The sequence below is a fragment of the Pimephales promelas genome, chromosome 5 (genome assembly GCF_988280905.1).
Source record: "Pimephales promelas chromosome 5, fPimPro1.hap1.1, whole genome shotgun sequence".
In the NCBI taxonomy this organism is placed as follows: domain Eukaryota; kingdom Metazoa; phylum Chordata; class Actinopteri; order Cypriniformes; family Leuciscidae; genus Pimephales; species Pimephales promelas.
In genome coordinates, this window is record NC_142773.1 from 1553548 (window position 1) to 1573239 (window position 19692).

The window sequence follows — 19692 nt, forward strand, 5'->3', positions numbered from 1 at the left end:
GCGGAGTCTCTCTGCAAACACACTGCACTCACAACCAAACCAATCCAAAATCACAGCCAATCAGAAGAGTGTGTGGGCGGAGTCTCTCTGCAAACACACTGCACTCACAACCAAACCAATCCAAAATCACAGCCAATCAGAAGAGTGTGTGGGCGGAGTCTCTCTGCAAACGCACTGCACTCACAACCAAATCAATCCAAAATCACAGCCAATCAGAAGAGTGTGTGGGCGGAGTCTCTTTGCAAACGCACTGCACTCGCAACCAAATCAATCCAAAATTATAGCCAATCAGAAGAGTGTGTGGGCGGAGTCTCTCTGCAAACGCACTGCACTCACAACCAAACCAATCCAAAATCACAGCCAATCAGAAGAGAGTGTGGGCGGAGACTCTCTGTAAACGCACTGCACTCACAACCAAATCAATCCAAAATCACAGCCAATCAGAAGAGTGTGTGGGCGGAGTCTCTCTGCAAGCGCACTGCACTCACAACCAAATCAGTCCGAAATCACAGCCAATCAGAAGGGCGGAGTCTTGAAAGGATTCATAATCGAATTCATAAATATTACACCATTTTAGCATAATTAAAAATACATACTGAGTGACTGAAACAATCTTTGCCATGGAAGATTTACACTTGTTTGTTCACAGATTGAATCTTCGTGTGAGGTGAATTAACCAATGTTGCGTTCAGTACGGCTATAAAGATCACTTGATCAAATGATATTCAAACTCACAGTAAATTATTTTAACATTAAATAAAGCACATAATCAGTAACTGAGATTATAAAAGTCATACTTTGTTGTTGTTCCAGCCAAGACGCCATAAGAATAGAAACTGTTTCTAAAACTGAATTCACAATCGCTCGTCGTATATCACCGTTGCGGCTTAGAACAAAAACTCTGGTTATCATGGAGAAAAACACCTTTTGTTGAGGCGTCACTTCACGTCTGGTTAGGACAGTTCATAATAAATCATGTCTTTTAATGCCTAGACCCCAAGGCTGAAAGCAGGACAATATAAGTTTGTGAATACATCAAGAGACGGACACTTTCTACAACTCCAAAGACTGGTATCCCCACATTAGGAATTAGTTTCAGTGTGATGTATAAATAGCTTTAGTCATCTGATAAAATGCTATCTCTCTAGTTCAATCATGAATTCTGTCAGATCTAAAGTTTCACAGCTGTAATTGTATATAAAACGTGTGGGCTAGTATATCCAGCACAGAGACGAGGAGAATTCCCTAGGTTTGCTGCAGTGTGTTGACATGTTTCCCTAGTGTCTAAAAAGACTATCCTCTTCACACAGTCCTTCTGTACGCATTTCCCTTTGAAACCTGTCAGCTGCCCACATATGGCACAAATCATTTCAACCAGACACATGGAGGAAAAAAAATCCTTTTAATAGCAGGTCTACACAGAAGCATGGCAAACACTGCCTCCTCCTTTCTGAGATAATGATCCTGAGTCTTGGCTGTGTGGATTAATTCACACTTGGTTCAATTGCATGGTCTGAAGCGGAGCTCAATTTCACCATCCTCCTCCCCTGCCGACACTGATCTCTTTTCACACTGAACTGTAAGAGCTGTGCTGGGTTTGCGTCATCGAAACGCCAATACTAGTGGATGATGATTCGGGAGGACATATGTCACCTGAGAGCCACGGATTTGAAGAATCCCTAAATGATCTTGTTCTTCAACGACAATTCATTTAGAGCAGCTATTAGAAATGTAGATTAATAAGTAGAGGCAAAAAAAATTTTGATGACGTGGACCGAATCAATGACATATTTGAGGTTTTAAGGATTACACAATTCATTTAAAAGTTTGTCTTCAAGTCCCCCAATAGTCAATCCTTTTATCCCGTAAAACTCACGTTTCATCACCAAAATGACATATTTAGGGCTGCTAATTTTTGCTGCCTTGTCGAAAAATGCTACCGTAGCGCGAACTGATCACAGAATGCCGATTAAAGTCGTATGAAATACAATTATAATACAATTCTAAGTTATGAGTAGCTACTGTATACTGTAGACTACTGTTTTTATTTTTAAAACGGTGTGAAAAGTAAAAATTATCATGAAATATTCATCTTTGACTTGTCAAAGTACACCTTTTCTCATAGAAACTGAAACTTTCAGTTATTCCTTTTCAGCTGGCTGACCGTACAAATATTCATATGGTAGTTAGCATTTTTTAAAGGGAAATTATACATTATAACAGGAAAATGTACCTTTTGTAAAAAAAAATAAAAAAACGGAGTCTGCACATGCGCATAACCGGTAAGTAGCATGAATTGTCAGAACACCGGTTCACATATCGCGTCTTTTGCGCGCTCAAGTTCGTTATTTCAAATGTAGGCGCGCGGTATGTGCGCTCATAATGGAAGCGATGCGGTCGTGGTGCGACGCGCTCGTTTTTTCCATGCGCGTCCGCGCCGCGTCGAGATAAAAACATCTCAACTTTTTCAGAATACCGCAAGCGCACCATACACACACAATAGGTCATGTGACAAGAACCAACTGAAGCGCAACCGCCCTGGCGCTTTGGAAAATGGAGAATGCGGCGCGCCCAGCGTTTTCTACGCGTTTTTAGGCGCTATATGTGAATCCGGCCTTAAATGTTTTTTTCTTTGAAAAAAATCCTTCATGCCTTAAAATAGTCTCACTCGACACCCTTGCCTCGTTTAGTATGCGCGGTTCTATGAATATGCAAATGAGCCCCGCCTCCACTCACTCACTCGCTCAGAGATCCACTGGATAACGATCACACGTTGATCTGATTGGTTACAAGGTGGTTTGTGATGTCAGAAACACCAGCGATTTCACTCCATATTTTTGTCTTCAAGTCCCCCAATAGTCAATCCTTTTATCCCGTAAAACTCACGTTTCATCACCAAAATGACATATTTAGGGCTGCTAATTTTTGCTGCCTTGTGGAAAAATGCACACAGCAATGCTGTCAACTTATCAATTTACACATCTTAAAGCACATTAAAAACACATATAAACAACATTAAAAGCTGGATTTTCACCACAGGGGGACTTTCATAATGCAAATAACCCAAATAATATAAATATTAATATTATAAATGTTACACTAGATGCACTTTTTAGAAACTGTCCCTATTAACTTTGACTTTAAATCACATAGACTGATTAGCAAGCTTGAAATTTATAATATTAATTATACATTTGTGTATGCTTCATTGTATGCTCGACAAAATGCGCATTACATAGGCCTACGCTATACTAATGTATATAAATGTGTTGTAAGCTACACAAGCTTGTTTGTCCGCAGCTGTAGAGCAGATAAATAGTTATAAATGACTAAATTATAGATTTAGAATAAAAGCGAATCTAAGTGTAATGGAAACGCATTCAGTACACATTCATGTCATAAGTTGGTCTTGTGGTTAAATCCTATCACAGTTACTGTTATGTAAATATTATGTTTTTGCACAAATTTTATGATGCATGAGGTACATATTTTAATCCAAATGACTGCGTTCATTTCTCTGCATGTTTGACACACATGCACATGCGTTATGAAATCATACCTATAGTGCAGTTCAGTTATTCACAGTTATGCCAAACTTTAGTAAAATAGAAATAAGCAAATATCTGTAATGAAAGTAATATGCTGAGGAAACCATCTCTAAATTTCAGCTCAAATTCTCAGCTAATAAGGAGTTGAAGACAAATTTTGCACTTATCTTTTTATTTGGTGTGAGATTTAGTTGGGCTGTGTGAGAGTGAGACAGAGCCTGAACGCTTGAGAGTTATGCGTCATCAACAGCGTTTCCCCTCGTGTGTCAGGACGGATTGCGCTCACACCACCTTTGAACCGTAGAGGACCACACTTAAACTGTACAAGACAAGTCATTTCATTCAGCGGCCATCTTTGAAACGCCTCTCGGCATGCAAGTGCAGCTCCTCTCTCTTTTTGAATTGGGAAACATCATTAACCCTCTGATGGTCCTCGGTCACTTCTGACCGAATCATTTTCTGTTTTGAATTATTAAGAATTACATCTACATCGGAAGGTCATGATACTTGGTGACTTTTTTGGCATTTGGTATGTAAATACAAAAAAAAATTGAGGTCATGATCCGAGCATCGCGGTCTTCGGTCTGAAATGACCGACCCATAGGAAATGAATGGGAAAAAAACATTTACAAAAAAACTAAAATTCTCAGAATTTTTGTTTGTACAATCTACAAATCGGCCACGATTCTTAAAAGAAGTATACCGCAGTAAAGGGGTGACACTCTACAACATCAAGAGTGCAAAAAATTTACACCCACCCCCCCACACACACACACACACATACAAACAAATAAAATATACAAATAAATTCAGACAAACAAAAAAATCCGTTTTGAATTTTTAAAAATCACAGCTTCATATGAATGTTACGAAACTTAGTGACATTTCTGGCATTATGTATGTGAACACACAAAAAAATTGAGTTCATGATCCGAGCATGCTAAGTGGTCGTAGAAAAATTAGTCACGAATTTGGTCTTTGGTCAAAAATGACCCCCATAGGAAATGAATGGGAAATTGACAAAAACACAAAAATTCACAATTTTTTTTTTTTACAATTTTTTTAATAATAAATAGTTTTTGAGATTGTTTCAATTATATATTCAAATCCACCAAAAAAAAAAAAAGTGTTCATAAACAGCTGGGGAATTCAAATGCCTCTCCATAGGGAGCTGTACATGTCATATAGTGGTTACACCATGATTCTACGCTTTTTCTCTATACTGTAACCAGATGGTGCTAATTTTCTTCAAAAAATATTATTTTTTTCTGAAGGCCTAGACTATATTAAACTAAAATACTGCATTAATATTTTTGTTAAAAAAAATTATTTATATATAGAAATATATATATTTCCATTGAAAAAATAGACCATAAATATTGCATAAATATTAATAAATTCAATCAAATTGTCTCAAAATGCTAAATTAAAAAGAATAAATATTATAGAACAAAAATAAATTGCATTGGTTTTACTGGGATGGAAGAAGTTTCATTTTTAGGCCTTCGGTCACTTCTGACCGGGAAGGCCCAGGACGTGACTCATAAAGGAAGACCATCAGAGGTTTAAATTTCATATTTGAAATCGCCAATGAAATCTGACAATAACCATCTCATAAATTGTTTCTAAATGTTTGTATCATGACAGAAAACTAATTTTTCAGGCTGGATCAAGCTAAAGCGCATGTGGAAGTGCACATCTGACTGTTTCTATAGCAACCAAAGTTTCTAACGGTAACTGCAGTGATGCGATGACTTTACCAATCAGCGATGGGCTCTATGCACGGCGTTATTTCCGGTGAAGGATTAAGGATGCTCGATAACTTCCGCCGATCATAGAGTCCAATGCAATACCGAGAATTTATATTGAATTTTATACTCCATGGTTATACTAATGAAACGTTAGTCACAAAAACAGATAAAACAGACACCCCTCGTTGTGTTTATGTTTCTTTTTAAAATTATATTAAATAAACATAACTATATATAAAATTACATCTAAACGTATGTACGTTTCGTTTCAAAGACGGGAGGACAGTAAATATTGAAGACTCTGCCATAATCCCGTTTTCTCCGGTTTTCCTCCGCTTTAATCTACACAACCGGAAATGGACGAGCATCCTTACGTCAAATGCGGAACTTATGCGTGCATATAGCCCATTGGCTCTTATTTAGAAGGCGTTGCATTTTTCCCCATTAAAAACAATACGAGTGACTTGTCTTGTGTTATTCTATAGTCTTTGCTGTACCCTAAACATTTAAAACCTCTTCATAAAAAAGGACATCAAACGTTCCACCCCAAATATTTCTGATATATTTAAATTCTCCAACATGTGGGATGTCCAACAAAATCATCAGTAGCCAGCAAGGAGACATCAATGTATAATGCACAAATGAAATGCATGAGTCCCTTTACACAGCGCTTGGCACATCATGGACTCCATCCAGAAATCTGACAGCTAAACTGCTTCTCGTTGAAATATTTGTGCTAGCTGTGTCACCTATTTAGCTGGCTGTAAAACCGGCATTGAGTTACTCACACTCCAACATTCTTTGAGTGGAAACGGTGGGGGAAAATCCTTGCAAAGGTCAAGGGAAGTCAAGTAAACAACATTTTCCTGAGTCAAATACTGCCATCATATTGCTTTACCTCGCCACTGAAACTGAGGCCTTAACTATTAACACGAGCGTTATGAGCTGAACTGGTGCCAACACTCGCTGTATGTCAGACCGCAGACCGGCTGCAAATTAGGAATATTCAGAAAGAAAGATAGCGCTTTCAATCGAGGCATATTTCTTTCCAGTTACTTTTATCCTCAGTTTTAGCTCTCGTGGAGGAATGTTGACTCCTTTCGTGGGAGTGAGCTTTATGGCACAGATACTGGTCCACTTGTTGTGTTTTTAGTTTGAATGTGTAGTGGAGTGCTGGAAGAACCTTCGAAACTGCCTTTCCACACAATGATAGCATTAACACGCCGCGACTCCTATCATAGCCACTGTTTTTCTTCTCCCCGACCCTCATCCTTAACTGGGAATTCACACAAAATGGAGCACATCCTTTCCATGCATTTATAGCACCGTATACACTTGAAGAGTGCTCTCGTTGCTTGATAAAGTTAAGATTGAGCCACTGTAGTCACTTGGACTATTTTAAAGATGTCTTTAATAACTTTCCGAGGCCAGCAAGTTTCAATTCCTCAAGAAGCCTATGGGCTAGTATGGAGGAGTGACCCAGCTCTCGAGTTCATCAAAAATATCTTAATTTATGTTGCGAAGATGAACGAAGGTCTTACGGAGGGAACAACATGAGGGTGAGTAAATACTGACAGAATTTTCATTTTTGGGTGAACTAACCCTTTAAACTGGGATAGATCACTTTGAAATTAATTATTGATATGTTTTAGCTTACCTCAAGTTCATCCTAGATGTAGGTGTCTTTGTTTCCACAGTATTTTCAATTTTGACATTTTTCAGTGAAACCGTTGTTGTCTATCAGTCATAGACTGGAGGCTAAGGGGGTCCACCAAAAAGCAAGCACAGAGAAGTCAAGAATAAACATGATTTAATGACTCGTAAATGTAAGTACACATTGATGTCCTAAGACACGAAACGAGCGTTTTTTTGTGAGAAAACAAACAGTATTTATATCGTTTTTACCTCGTGTAATCACAGTGATCTGAATCAGTTGTTCAATGTCCAACTGAACCGAACTGAATCAGTTCAATGTTACGCCGGACGTGATCGCTTGCGTGTGACGTCACTCAATATTTACACGGAGATTTCGGAAGTTTTACCTTTTACTAAACATATTTAGATATACCGAAATCGTCTTCCATTGCGGTTTCCCGTATATCTAAATATGTTTAGTGAAAGGTAAAACTTCCGAAATCTCCATGTAAATATTGAGTGACGTCACACGCAAGCGATCACTTCCAGCGCATGCGCAGACCGAAGCGCCCGTGCCGTCAGATCATTTTGTCATGGCTGTGATTACAAGAGGTAAAAACGATATAAATACTGTTCGTTTTCTCACACAAACCGCTCGTTTCGTGTCTTAGGCCATCAATGTGTACAACGGTTTGACTGAAAAATGTCAAAATTGAAAATACTGTGGAAACAAAGACACCTACATCTGGGATGCCCTTTGAGGTAAGCTAAAACATATCAAAAATTAATTTCAAAGTGAACTATACCTTTAAACTAGCAAAAGTTTCGACACGCCCTAACTGCACTTGCGCCGTGCGCCTTAAATAAAATATATGAATAAAGTTCACTACCAGAGTGTGTTGCAGGAACGCAAAGTCGCCAAACTGCTAATCCCTCACCCCCAGGAAGAATTCCCTGCTAAAAGCTAATGCTAACCTCATGAAAGCGTTGGTCCAAGAGCTAGACCTGCGTAAACCTGGATTCATGCTGGATGTTTCAGTATTGGCTCAACCAATGGTGCGAGCTTGAGGCTTGAGGAGTGTCTGCTTGTCTGACCAATGGAGGATTGGGACTGTGCTCAGGAAACCTGTTTAAAACAGTGATTTCACCAGTACTAGGACCTACCTTCAGTTCCCAGAGGATGAGACTACTGTACAATGGCACCATTGTGACCCCCACAAGCCCCTTTTCCACCAAAGCATTTTGAGAGCCGGTTCGGAGCCGATGCCTGCGCGCGAACCAGTTCTTTGTGTTTCGACAGCCAAAGAACCGGTTCGCGGCCGGGAAAACTGGTTCCAAAGCGGCACCAACTCTTTACTGGACTTTTACCACGTCATGTTTACGTCGGTGGCTGGGGCAGGTTTAGATGTGCTCTAAACATATTTTCTGAAAACAAGCGTTTTTATTTTTTTTTTATTTTTTTTATTTGAAACATAAGCAAAGAAGAAAACAGTCACGATATAGAACAAATAAATGGAAAGAAAAAAGACACATAACTTATCAGAAAAGATTACATATCAAACAAAAAGATTAAAAGACTTACATATTTCAATTGTTTTTAAAGTTGTCTTGGTAACATTACTCGAGTTAGAGATAATCCCAAAGCAATGTACTTGCAGGCATTTCTAGCGACGTGCACAGTGGCATAACGACGTCGTTCTCTGGGCGCTCTAGTCAGTGGAAAAACAAACAGGTTCTGAAATGGATCGCAAGTTGAACCAACTCCGAACCAACTTTGAACCAGCACTAGGGTTGGGTATCGAGAATCGAGTATCGATTGGAACCGAGACTAACTTTTCGTTTTTCCCGGAATCGTTCAAAAGTTAAAATTTCGATTCCTAGTTTCGATATTCACAGTCCGCCGAGCGGAAGAAGAAACCGCTGAACAACACCAACGAAGAAGCGTCTACCGGAAGTGTTGGCATAACCGCGCGAGTCGAACATGAGTCGCTTACGTCGGCGGTCCAAAGTGTGGCTTCACTTTTCTAAAAATAACGAAATCTCGGCGAAATGCAAAATTTGTGACAAAAGGAGTATTTTTACAGAAGGAGTATTTCCTTCAGAAAGGCCGTTGGTTAGCAAGGTTAGCTAAACTTTTTTGACCCTGCCTCTTAAAAGAATCGGAATCAAGAATCGTTAGGAACCGGAATCGAAACAAGGAATCGGAATCGGAATCAGAATCGTTCAAATTCAAACGATACCCAACCCTAACCAGCACCAGTTCTTTTTTCGGTGGAAAAGGGGTAACAGTGTCCTACTGAATGCAATAAGAGCCATGTGTCATGACAAACAACTGACACATCGGTTCCTCCTAGCAAGTGCTCGCAAGGTCACAAGGCATGAACTCAGAGAGGAAAATAAGTCTGATTGCAATCATGACGATATGTACCTAGTATTAGACACACAAATGTAAGGGTCAATCAGTGGGAATGCGTCCTGAAGGTCAGAGCTGTCACAGTCACTGTGAAACACTGCTGATAGCGTAAAGTAAAGCGCTCTGAGCTGTCAATTCTTAGACCTTTATAGAAAATCCAGCGGATGCACTGTAAGAATAGATCGACTCCAATGTGTGTTTGCTGTGAAGAGCTGGAGAACAAATGCGGGGTTGAAAGCCAAAGCGGATCGATTTGTTCACAGTGGAGCACTACTGGACGTTCAGTCACCGTTTATAGGCCACATGTCTGGAAAAGATAGCAAAACCTTTCTGCGAAACATTGTTCTGCATTTACCGTATAAGATGCTTGTGAATAAGAAGACCTCAGAAGTGCTGTGCTACTACATTAAGTAGACTGGTGGCTTCAAAGATAATGTGATTTATTTGCAATGGGTAGGGATGAATCTCAGCAAAGCAAAAATGGGATATGTGTGAGGAATGGTAAGACATAACTCTCAATATTTTAGACACCCGATTAAACTGATACACTGTGAAATGCAGGAATATTTTTATGTCACAATAGATGAATCTCGTCTATATAATCTTTTCATTCTGTGGATGGGGGTTCAGAAAAACACTACAGGATGACTCACACTTTTCATTTGAAGAAGGTGCAAACGCAAATATTCAGCAAATATTCAAACTAGTTGACAGTGTCCAAGAATAAATTGTTCCTTCTTGTATTAATCTCAAAGGACTTCTAAAAACTTAATTAAAAAATAGTGACAAGGGTAACAACAATAAACTCTCCCACGTTTCTCACACATTGTTCACTAGTTTAAAGAGCAGGACGGACAGCACAGATCTTTTCATTAAAACAATAATACTAAATGTTCCTTAATCATACAACAACATAGGGGTCAAACACTTACATGTGTTTAGAAGCTATTTCACGTTCTTAGCAAATTATCAATAAATGTTTAATTTCGCAATCTATAGGTTTGAATATTTACTATTAAAAAGACATTAATGTAAATATTTGCAATTAGGATAAGATTAAGACAAGATTCCTGAGCATCAGTTCTCTGTGTCCAGCACTGTTTGTAATTATTGCCTTTTTTCATGCGGGCATTAGCGGCATGCCATGGCTTATGAGAAGTTGTGTTTCCTTTTTAATAAATGAAGGAACATAGAGAGTCACTTATGCTGCGAATAGCGCGTCAAATTCGCGCCTGACGCTTGACCACTTTGTGTTAATTCGCGTGTCAAGAGTGAAACTGACGCACGTAAAAACAAAAGTTTGAAGCAAAATGTATCAGAATCGAAATCCGTTGGCGGCCATTGTTTTTATGTCGACCGAGCATTCATCGAGAGAGTTACCGCTCTGTATTTACTCTGGAGAGCAGAACAGCGGCGTGGGGATCATCGTCGCCGTATATTTGTGTCCACCGGACCCTTCAGAGCCGAACCGTTTGGCGAGTTTCACCATTTGTCGCTCCAGGAGCTGCGCTGGATGACTGCGGTACTTCCGCCTGTCCCGCGCCCAGTTTGATGACCTGTTGTCCCGCATCGGAGCGAGGATCACCCTCGCCCTCATCCATCGAATCTAGCTGTCATTTATTTTTGTGTTGATGATAAATAGAGCCAGCCTTCAAAAGTTATTAACCTGTCCTGTGATTGTTTTCTCTCTCTCACGTCCAGACACGAAATTATGCACATGTGTGTTGGTTGTCTTTACAACTAGGGCTGTCGCGGTTATGGAATTTCCCTTGCGGTAATGTTGAGTGGCTCAATAGCGCGATATGCGGTATTACCGCCATTTATTTATTTATTTATTTAATTAATTATATGTTTTTGTTGCTATATAAATAATGTTTACGATGTGGACAAAAACGAGGACATTTTCAGTAACCAATGTAACCGAAACTAAACAGCGTCTACAGTATGCGCATTGAAAGACTTTCACTCAGCGCGCATATTGTTATGACAACGGACTTTGAGCGAGTCATTGAACCGTTCATTCAACGAACACGTTTAAAAAAGCTGATTCAACAAGATGTTATTTATTTTTAACTTTGAGATTCAACTTTTCAAGGCTCAGCGGAGCAGCAATGCGTCGCATAGGCAATGCTGAAGCTGATGCTTCACTTATTAGAGACCCATTGATTCAATGCGTGACTCACTGATTTTATTTCGGCTTCCTTGTGTTGTGGGATGCTGACCAGAGCTGCTGCTGACGCGGATTTATGGGAAAATACCCGTGAAGAGAACGTTAAAATGATGATTCGACAAATTTTTCGCTTCCCTTTGACACGACAAGCTTTTCACGACTTCAAAGACAGACGCAGGTAATCGCACGCGCTCTGCCGATCTCTCTCATTCACTGTCTATGTGAAGCCTGTAGGCTACACATCACCATGATAAACAGTCTTGTTATCGTTATGAACTTGTTTAACATTCAATACACATGCATTAATTTCAAAACAAGAAGGGTATAGCCTTATAAAAAAAAAAAACGTGAATATCGCGGTTGCTGCGGTTACGTGCAATCCTCTGCGGTTGACTTGTCAGAAGCGCGGTACTACAATATTGCGGTTACCGCGACAGCCCTATTTACAACATAATATTATTTCATATAATCTTGATATGGAATGAATAACATTCAATACTAAATGAACATGTCTCGTATAAAAATAATGTTTTAAGTGATAAAATTTGCTTTGTTGTGTATTAGAATCCCATCATGCATTTAGTCATTTTACAAAACAATTTATTGAAGCATCCAGACACTTCACCACATGAGCAAGCAGCTAGGCTCCTGATTGGTTAACGTGGCGCGAATTGACGCCAAAGATCAGATTTTTTAACTCGGGCGGCACGCGCAAATTCGCGTCAATAAAAATTACTCAATTTCATATGTTAATTTCACTTAACTTAGTTAAGTATAGTTTACTTAATTATATGTATGAAATTTACACAAAAAATATCATTGCAAAAACTTGCCTTGAAAAAGTTAAGTACATTTTACTTATTGTTTTTTACAGTATATGCTCCTAAGAAAAGTCAAGTATAGATCCATCATTGCATCAAGTAAAAAAAAAATAATTATACTTTATGATGTTAGTTTTAATAAAAAATAAATAAATCAAGCAAAATTTGTCTTTTGTCTGAAATTTGAAATTTGTCAGGCATTTCTATCTTTTCGCTGTCTCGAAACGTATCGAACCGTGACACAAGCGTATCGTATCGAACACACCCCTAGTCGTGATGTATGTCTACAACTCAAACTAGCGCAACTCAACGTCACCGTTCTCACCGTTCTTGGAACGGTAAACAATTGGTCGGAGAAAACCCAAGAATATACAGCAATCCCAGACGTATACTGAAGGAAAATGGAAATTGAGGGGAAGAACGGGGAGGACGGAGCTAGGCTAGCTGGAAACCCTAAGCACAGTCCATATAATGCTTTAAAAGCACACACAGAGGTAATCCATACAGCTCCCGTTGATGAATAAATGACCTCTGGAGCAAAACAATAAGAGTAGGTAAGAAAAGTGCCACCATTCATTACTTTTTAAAATTCTATAAACCATCGCTTCATCCGCAGGTTCGGTAGCATGATGAGTAAATGGGCAAACCAACTCGAACATGGTTTATAATTCCCTCAATAGATATATAAAGTGTGGCCTAAATGAGATCCTACTTTGGTACAGCTTTGGAAAATGATGGGCAATAACTTGTGGTTTTTATCTCTTTAAACACTGTTATCAGCGAGTACAAAACAACACAGACAAAAGTAATGGCAACCTGTGGAAAGACTTAGTTTCAACCTGTTTCTAGATTTAGTTTCATGTGTCACTGTTTTCATGAGTCACTCCCTGACAAATAATATATTTTACTGTTTATTCAGAGGAGTAAAGATGTCTATCTATTCTGTGGTGCTTTGTCTTTTTATTTTTAGCTCTAGCATCTTACACAGTGCTTTTTTACGAATAGTGTGTTTATTTCTGCATTATAGGTCGTCGTCGGTGTATGAATGAGTGTGTGAATGTGAGGCAAATGTAAAGCGCTTTGGTGGCCATTAGGTCTATGAAAAAAGCGCTATATAAATGCAGTCCATTTACCATTTTTTTACCATTATAGCAAATCATGAACAGCAAAAAGCATTTAAAACATAAAATATGTACAGTACAGTCCCGTTCACACCATAGAAAATAGCTAAACTGATAATGAGAAAGATGTTGCTTTACTAACATAAAGGAATAGCAGGCCACACCACAACTATAACAATAACACAGAAAAATATCATTAGAATCACCTTTAAAAACATTTTATGATCTTTATAGTTATAGTCATTGGTGTGAATGGGCCTTAAATAAGTGATTCAGTCAGTATTGTCATTATGTAGGTATGTGGACATATCAATAAATAACTAATCCAAATCTCTGTGCCGGATTTTCCCGAATCACTCCGAGCGGGTCTCCTAAAATGCGCTGTTTTCATTGACTCGCTGTGGGAATCCTTGATTATTTTTAGCCAATCACATCATTAGGGTTTTCGACTGCACATTAATGTTTTCAATTTTTTCTAGTCAGGCTGCATTTTCCTCCTGAAAGGCGATTTCAAACAATACGGAAGAATTCAACTGTCAAGAAATTATTTTTACCCACTTTGGGGGGAGGAGCCTCATAAAATAAGTACCGTTTCTATGGTAACGCAACGTTCAATTATAAAATGGTTTTCACAGGATGAAATGAATTCTGAGTTTATACGCTTTCAAATGATTTTTTTATTGAAAAATACTAGATTATATGTTTTATTATGAACTTTTAGCATAAAAACAGAAGTTTCAATGATTAAAAGTGGGTGCATCAACTTTTTGGGACAAAGGTCAGACCTCCTGTTATGATGCAGATTTTTTGAGGTGCACTCTTGTCATAAATTCATTAATTACTCTTCCTACATAATTTTTAACACAAAACAGGAGTCGAATATTTAATTAGAAGTCTTAGACCTTTCCAAAAATATATAATTTGTCATAATTAGATTAGGATTTAATAGAAATATAGTGAAGTAAAGTTAGGCGTCCCGGACGGTGACAGAAAAGGGTTAATATTGTACATGAATATAAATATTTGATATATTAATAATTTTTTCTTAAATACATACATGCATGTGTGTGTATTTATATATACAAAATAATTATACACCCTACGCACACATATATTATGTAAACACATACTTTTATTTTGGATGCGATTAATCGCGATTAATCGTTTCACAGTCCTAATCCGAAGCGTGTGTGTACAAAGAGCGCGCGATCCTGACATACACACATATACAGAATCACATGTCTCTCAAAATACCGGTTAACTGTTCGGGGAAAACATCTGATGTGTAACATTATAAGATCCGTGCGGTACAGTTTATCAAACAATTGTGGTATCATGTAAAAAAATGTGAATATGTATTTTTCCTAATATAGATATATAGGAAATATTTGGGTTTGACTCGGTGTTTTCCAAATGTAATGTTATTTCCAGGGATTTTAAGGTATGGTTGGTAGGGGATTTTCAGAAAAATGAAACACAAATTTTTCTCAAATTTGACTTTGCTGAGTCTATTTGACTGATTTCAACAAATCTTACATCATTCTGAAGGTTTTTAATAGAGAATGTGAAAATAACAATCACCCATTTGTGAAAATTTGCTCATTGCGACTCAATTTGCTAGCATGGGTAATATATATATATATATATATATATATATATATATATACACAGTATATATATATATATATATATATATATATATATATATATATATATATATATATTAAATACTGTAGATAAAAACTCAGTGTTTACTAAACGTAGACTTTAATGACATGTCTAACAGAGCTCTGCTAGCTTTTAAAATGACATAGGTTTATGCAATTAATTTTTCAAAAACATTTTGTAAACCGTGCTAACACAGTTGCACCAAAGACCATGTGTCTTTGGTGCAACTGTGTTAGGTTTATGCAATTAATAAACACAAAGGCTTTGATTTGTTTGCTTTTTTGGTGTACATACTTCCACGGCACATGTTTGTAATAATGTGAACGACAAGCATCCGAACCAATTATAAGATCAGCAAAATATTGTATTAGAGAAATAAAGACAAAAGAAAAATACAACTGAGCTTTACAATGTGGGTATATTTTACTCAAGGGAAATTACATCAAGTCTGCTTCTGGTGAATATATTTATATAAAAAAAAAAACAATAGCGAACATAATTATAGCAAGCAACCATAGCGACCAAGCAGCATCCATAACACCTTAGCAACGACAAAGAAACATCATAGCAACCAGCCAAAAAACAAGCACAATTCATACTTTTAAGGCACTTTGTAAATACGCTCTGCCTAATCACATTCAGCATCTAATGCACTTCCAACGTTATTTTCAGTTCTGATGCTCGACCAGATCCTGCAGCTCCTCTGAAGATAAAAAAAAACTGATGGTGCCATTTTAGAAAATGTGTTTGGAAAAAATAGGAGGTACAATCCATCTGACCGCTTTCACTCTCGAGAGTCAGCATAACATGCTTAAGACACTTAAAGGTACTCTCTGGACCAACAACAACTCCATTGCTTTCAATGGGAAACCTTGGGAGTCCGAGTCACTGGGAAATGTACCGTCGTCATGGATTGAACTAGGGTATAATTTTGTCGTTGTAACATGTGTTGGGGTCTAAATTTCAATTTAAACACCCACGGTAATTTTATTTTCATTAAACCGTAAGACATTTTTGAGCCCCATATAATACAGAACGGCAGATACAAACACAGTCACAATTTATTATAAAATTACAACCATCCAACAAGACTTCTGAGGCCTAACGATTGCTGTGTGTGAGAAACAGACCTAAAACTAATGATCCATCCGCCGTCACGCTCAAGTCTTGAACACATTCAAACACTGAAGACTCATTACGGCAGGCTTAAATGTGTTTCATGCTCAGTTTTAGCTTATGAATCAGATGTGACTGCGTTGATGGAGTGCGAACATGTTCAGGGTTGAAAACATTGTGTTTCACAGAAAAATATTGAATGAACCATGTTTGGACTGTTTTGGGTCAGTTTTTGCAAAAAAAAATGACTGTTTCCGTCCTACAGACGGTCATCACATGAGATGTCTGATATATATATTTATATATATATATAAATGATTTCACAGTTACTGCTGAAAAAACATTCTTTCTTCTCTATTTGACAAAATACAATCGACACACACCGGCAACACAATACATAAACACACAAAAACCACAGTGAAGGAGACAGACAAAAGCAATGCCAAGTACGCCAAAAGATTTCAATCACTAAATGACAAATACCCGACAAATAACTTCAGTCTCCAAGCCACAGTAAATACATCAACACAGATGCCGCAAACAAAAAAATGTAGTGGCAATCTGCATAATGCATTCATGTCACGCAGCATCACTTTTATACCGTATTATTATCCAGACTCAAACTTTCCTCGAATATGTGCTCAAATTGTCAGAATGCACAGAATGCGTCACAGAAAGCATCTCAAACAGCCACAAAGTAATAATTTCTGTTTGAGATGAAACAGTGATTCCTTTGCTAAAGGCTTGCCACGTTTTCTCAAGAATAATTTGTGTAATGAATTCAAAGACGGTCAACATAAAGACGCAAACAGAGCGAAAATGTGAGCATTAACCAAACTAATCCGTATACTTAAGTTCTGTCCCACTTTTTGTGTTTACACTTTTATGTGCATTAATTTCGTATTTTTACATTAATTAATAAAGTGTTTATATCCAAGCTGTGTACATGGAATTTCAAGTGTCACTTTTCACATTTTAACACCAAATCTATAACAAAAAATATACGAATGTACAAGCATAAGTCCTCATATTCATTTCTACATGATTTATTTGTATCTTCAATACTTTATTGACTGATAAATGCTAAAAGGTAATTACAAATAGTGAAAGACTTCATTATTGATGACCATTCAAAGCACCTATGCTAGATTCACACAGATTTGATGGAAAAAGGACATCTCAACAGCTACAGTTTGCTTATTCTTAGCATTGGTTATGTAGTTTTCCAGGCCTGCAGGTCAGGGCAAAGTTAGGTATCTATAATCATCTATCTATACAATTCAAATGGAGGCAAAACCCATCTTCATCAGACACATGAGAGCCATTGAAAGCAATGTTTGAGCATGCTTCAGTTTCTGATGGCGTTGGGAGCGAGAATACATTAGTATAAAATACAGTGATAAACTGCAGCTTTCTCCATAGACTGGCTTTAGTTATACAGTCCACATCTGACTGTGTGAAGTTGTAAAGGACGACATCCTTTAAGTAAGCATCCATCATCATATCAGGACTGTAATGAAGGCACTTAACCAAGGTTTTGCCAATGTGAAGGCAAAATTAGGTTTATATGGTGTGGACTGTGTCTTTAGCTTGATGTTTTTGTAAGTAGTCTACATAAAGCATAACGAATGAAGACAAATACACCATCAATCAACAGTAAAATAAGACAGAACATCGATTAGACAAGGCTATTAGTTAAAAGACGAGGCTGCATGATGAGATACCATATAATCTTTAAATAATTTCAACTTGTGTCAATGTACATCTATAAGAAAGTCAGTCAGAAACATCAGTAAGTGCTTCGAAAGAAGACCGGAGACAATTACCATTTATTTAATTACCAGAATTAGAAAGAAAGAAAGAAAGAAAGAAAGAAAGAAAGAAAGAAAGAAAGAAAGAAAGAAAGAAAGAAAGAAAGAAAGAAAGAAAGAAAGAAAGAAAGAAAGAAAGAAAGAAACTCACCAGCCCATAGACGAAGCTCAGCAAGGTGCCGCAGAAGAGGAGCCCTAAAGTGTGCACGACCAGCGTGGCTCCCATCCCGCCTCGGTTCACTCAAACTGCTGTCAGATTACACGGGATTTCTCTGAGGTTTGCGTCTGTTTAAGCGCCGATAAAGAGCCAGTCATTTCTCGTCCATCTGCTGCCCTCCCATTACATCGTTCGCTTGTGAAATTATGAATATTTTCTCACGGCTTTTCCTTGTCACAGATCTCTTCCCACTCTCTCTCTCTCCCGCTCGCGTTTTATTTCTCTGCATCTGTCTGCCTTTTTTCCTGAAATTACATCCACATGTCAGAACTATTTATGTCCTTCTCCTTCTGCGGTAGGAAGTTCAAATGATTCTTTGTGGAGTAGAAACCGACACTTTATTTTTAGGTCTTTTAAATTTCCCTTCAGCCCTGCTGTAAAAAAAGCGACATAATAAAGCGGTGTCCCTCAGGCTCAACCATCGGCTTTTCCTCCCCAGGACACCGAAAAACAGCACAAATACCGGCACAAAGACACTTATGATGGATCGATGTGCTGAAACTAACCGAAATACACAATACGTGAAATATTCGCGGGCTTTTACTGTTCATTGACACCGTCAGCGAGTTTAACTGACAGACTTAAAGCGCAAAATGGTGTCTTTATTGAAATGTGACGTCGCTTAAAGTTCGTTTTATGTAAACTAACAATTAAAACAGGCTGTTGGGCTCTTTCAAAACTAACTGAAAGTTTCACATCTGTTCCTAAACGGATATTCGCGTAAGTTTTGAGGCAGATGTTGATCTGACAGCCGCATTGAGAGGCGGTACAACAAACGTGTAGTGGGATATTTTAAAAGGACAGATTCCTACGTTTACTTCACAATTGACGTCACGTTACGTACGCCGCGTCGCTGAAGAAAAAAAAACCCAGAATGAGTTGTTTTCAGGTTATTTTAAAGCAAGTTGTCCTCTTTGACAAGACGCCTCCAGTCAGACTAGCACAACTCTCACTGAACCTCTGAGAGCACTGGACTGGAGGAGTAGAGGATACAAGAGGCAGGTATCGCTGACCGGCGTGAAGGATTCTGATTGGCTCACGAGGGGAGGGGGAGGATTTGATTGGCTCACGGTCTCCAGGGTTTCATTACACCACGACTCAAACGACACGCCCCTTTCGCACAAGCCGCGCATTCAGTGCTGTGCTTTATGTTGGCAGAAGAGCGTTTATTAGCGGCGCGCGTCCACACCGTGCGATGCAACTGATGAATATATGCTAATGCAATGCTGGCCTCAGAAATATATCTTTCAGTAAATGGTTTTACATTTTTTTTGCTTTTCTTAATATTTGCTCTTTCATTAAATGCATTCTTGAACAGTCAGTCAAGTTCACTTATGACAACACCTTGGTTTACACACTTGGCTTCGTTTATGTTATTGCTTATTTTAATTTTTTATTCTCACACACACTATCTTTGTGGG

General features: G+C 38.1%; 1 protein-coding gene across 1 annotated transcript in view; it reads right to left on the minus strand.

Moving 5' to 3' along the window:
- pth1r (parathyroid hormone 1 receptor) overlaps positions 1-19202 on the minus strand; it is a 103121-nt gene extending 83919 nt beyond the window's left edge. Inside the window, exon 1 of the mRNA XM_039657176.2 lies at positions 18206-19202. Within this exon, the coding sequence (XP_039513110.2) occupies positions 18206-18280 (75 nt within the window). The 5' untranslated portion in view covers positions 18281-19202. The remainder of the gene's footprint in view (positions 1-18205) is intronic.
- Between the last annotated feature and the right edge of the window lie 490 nt (positions 19203-19692).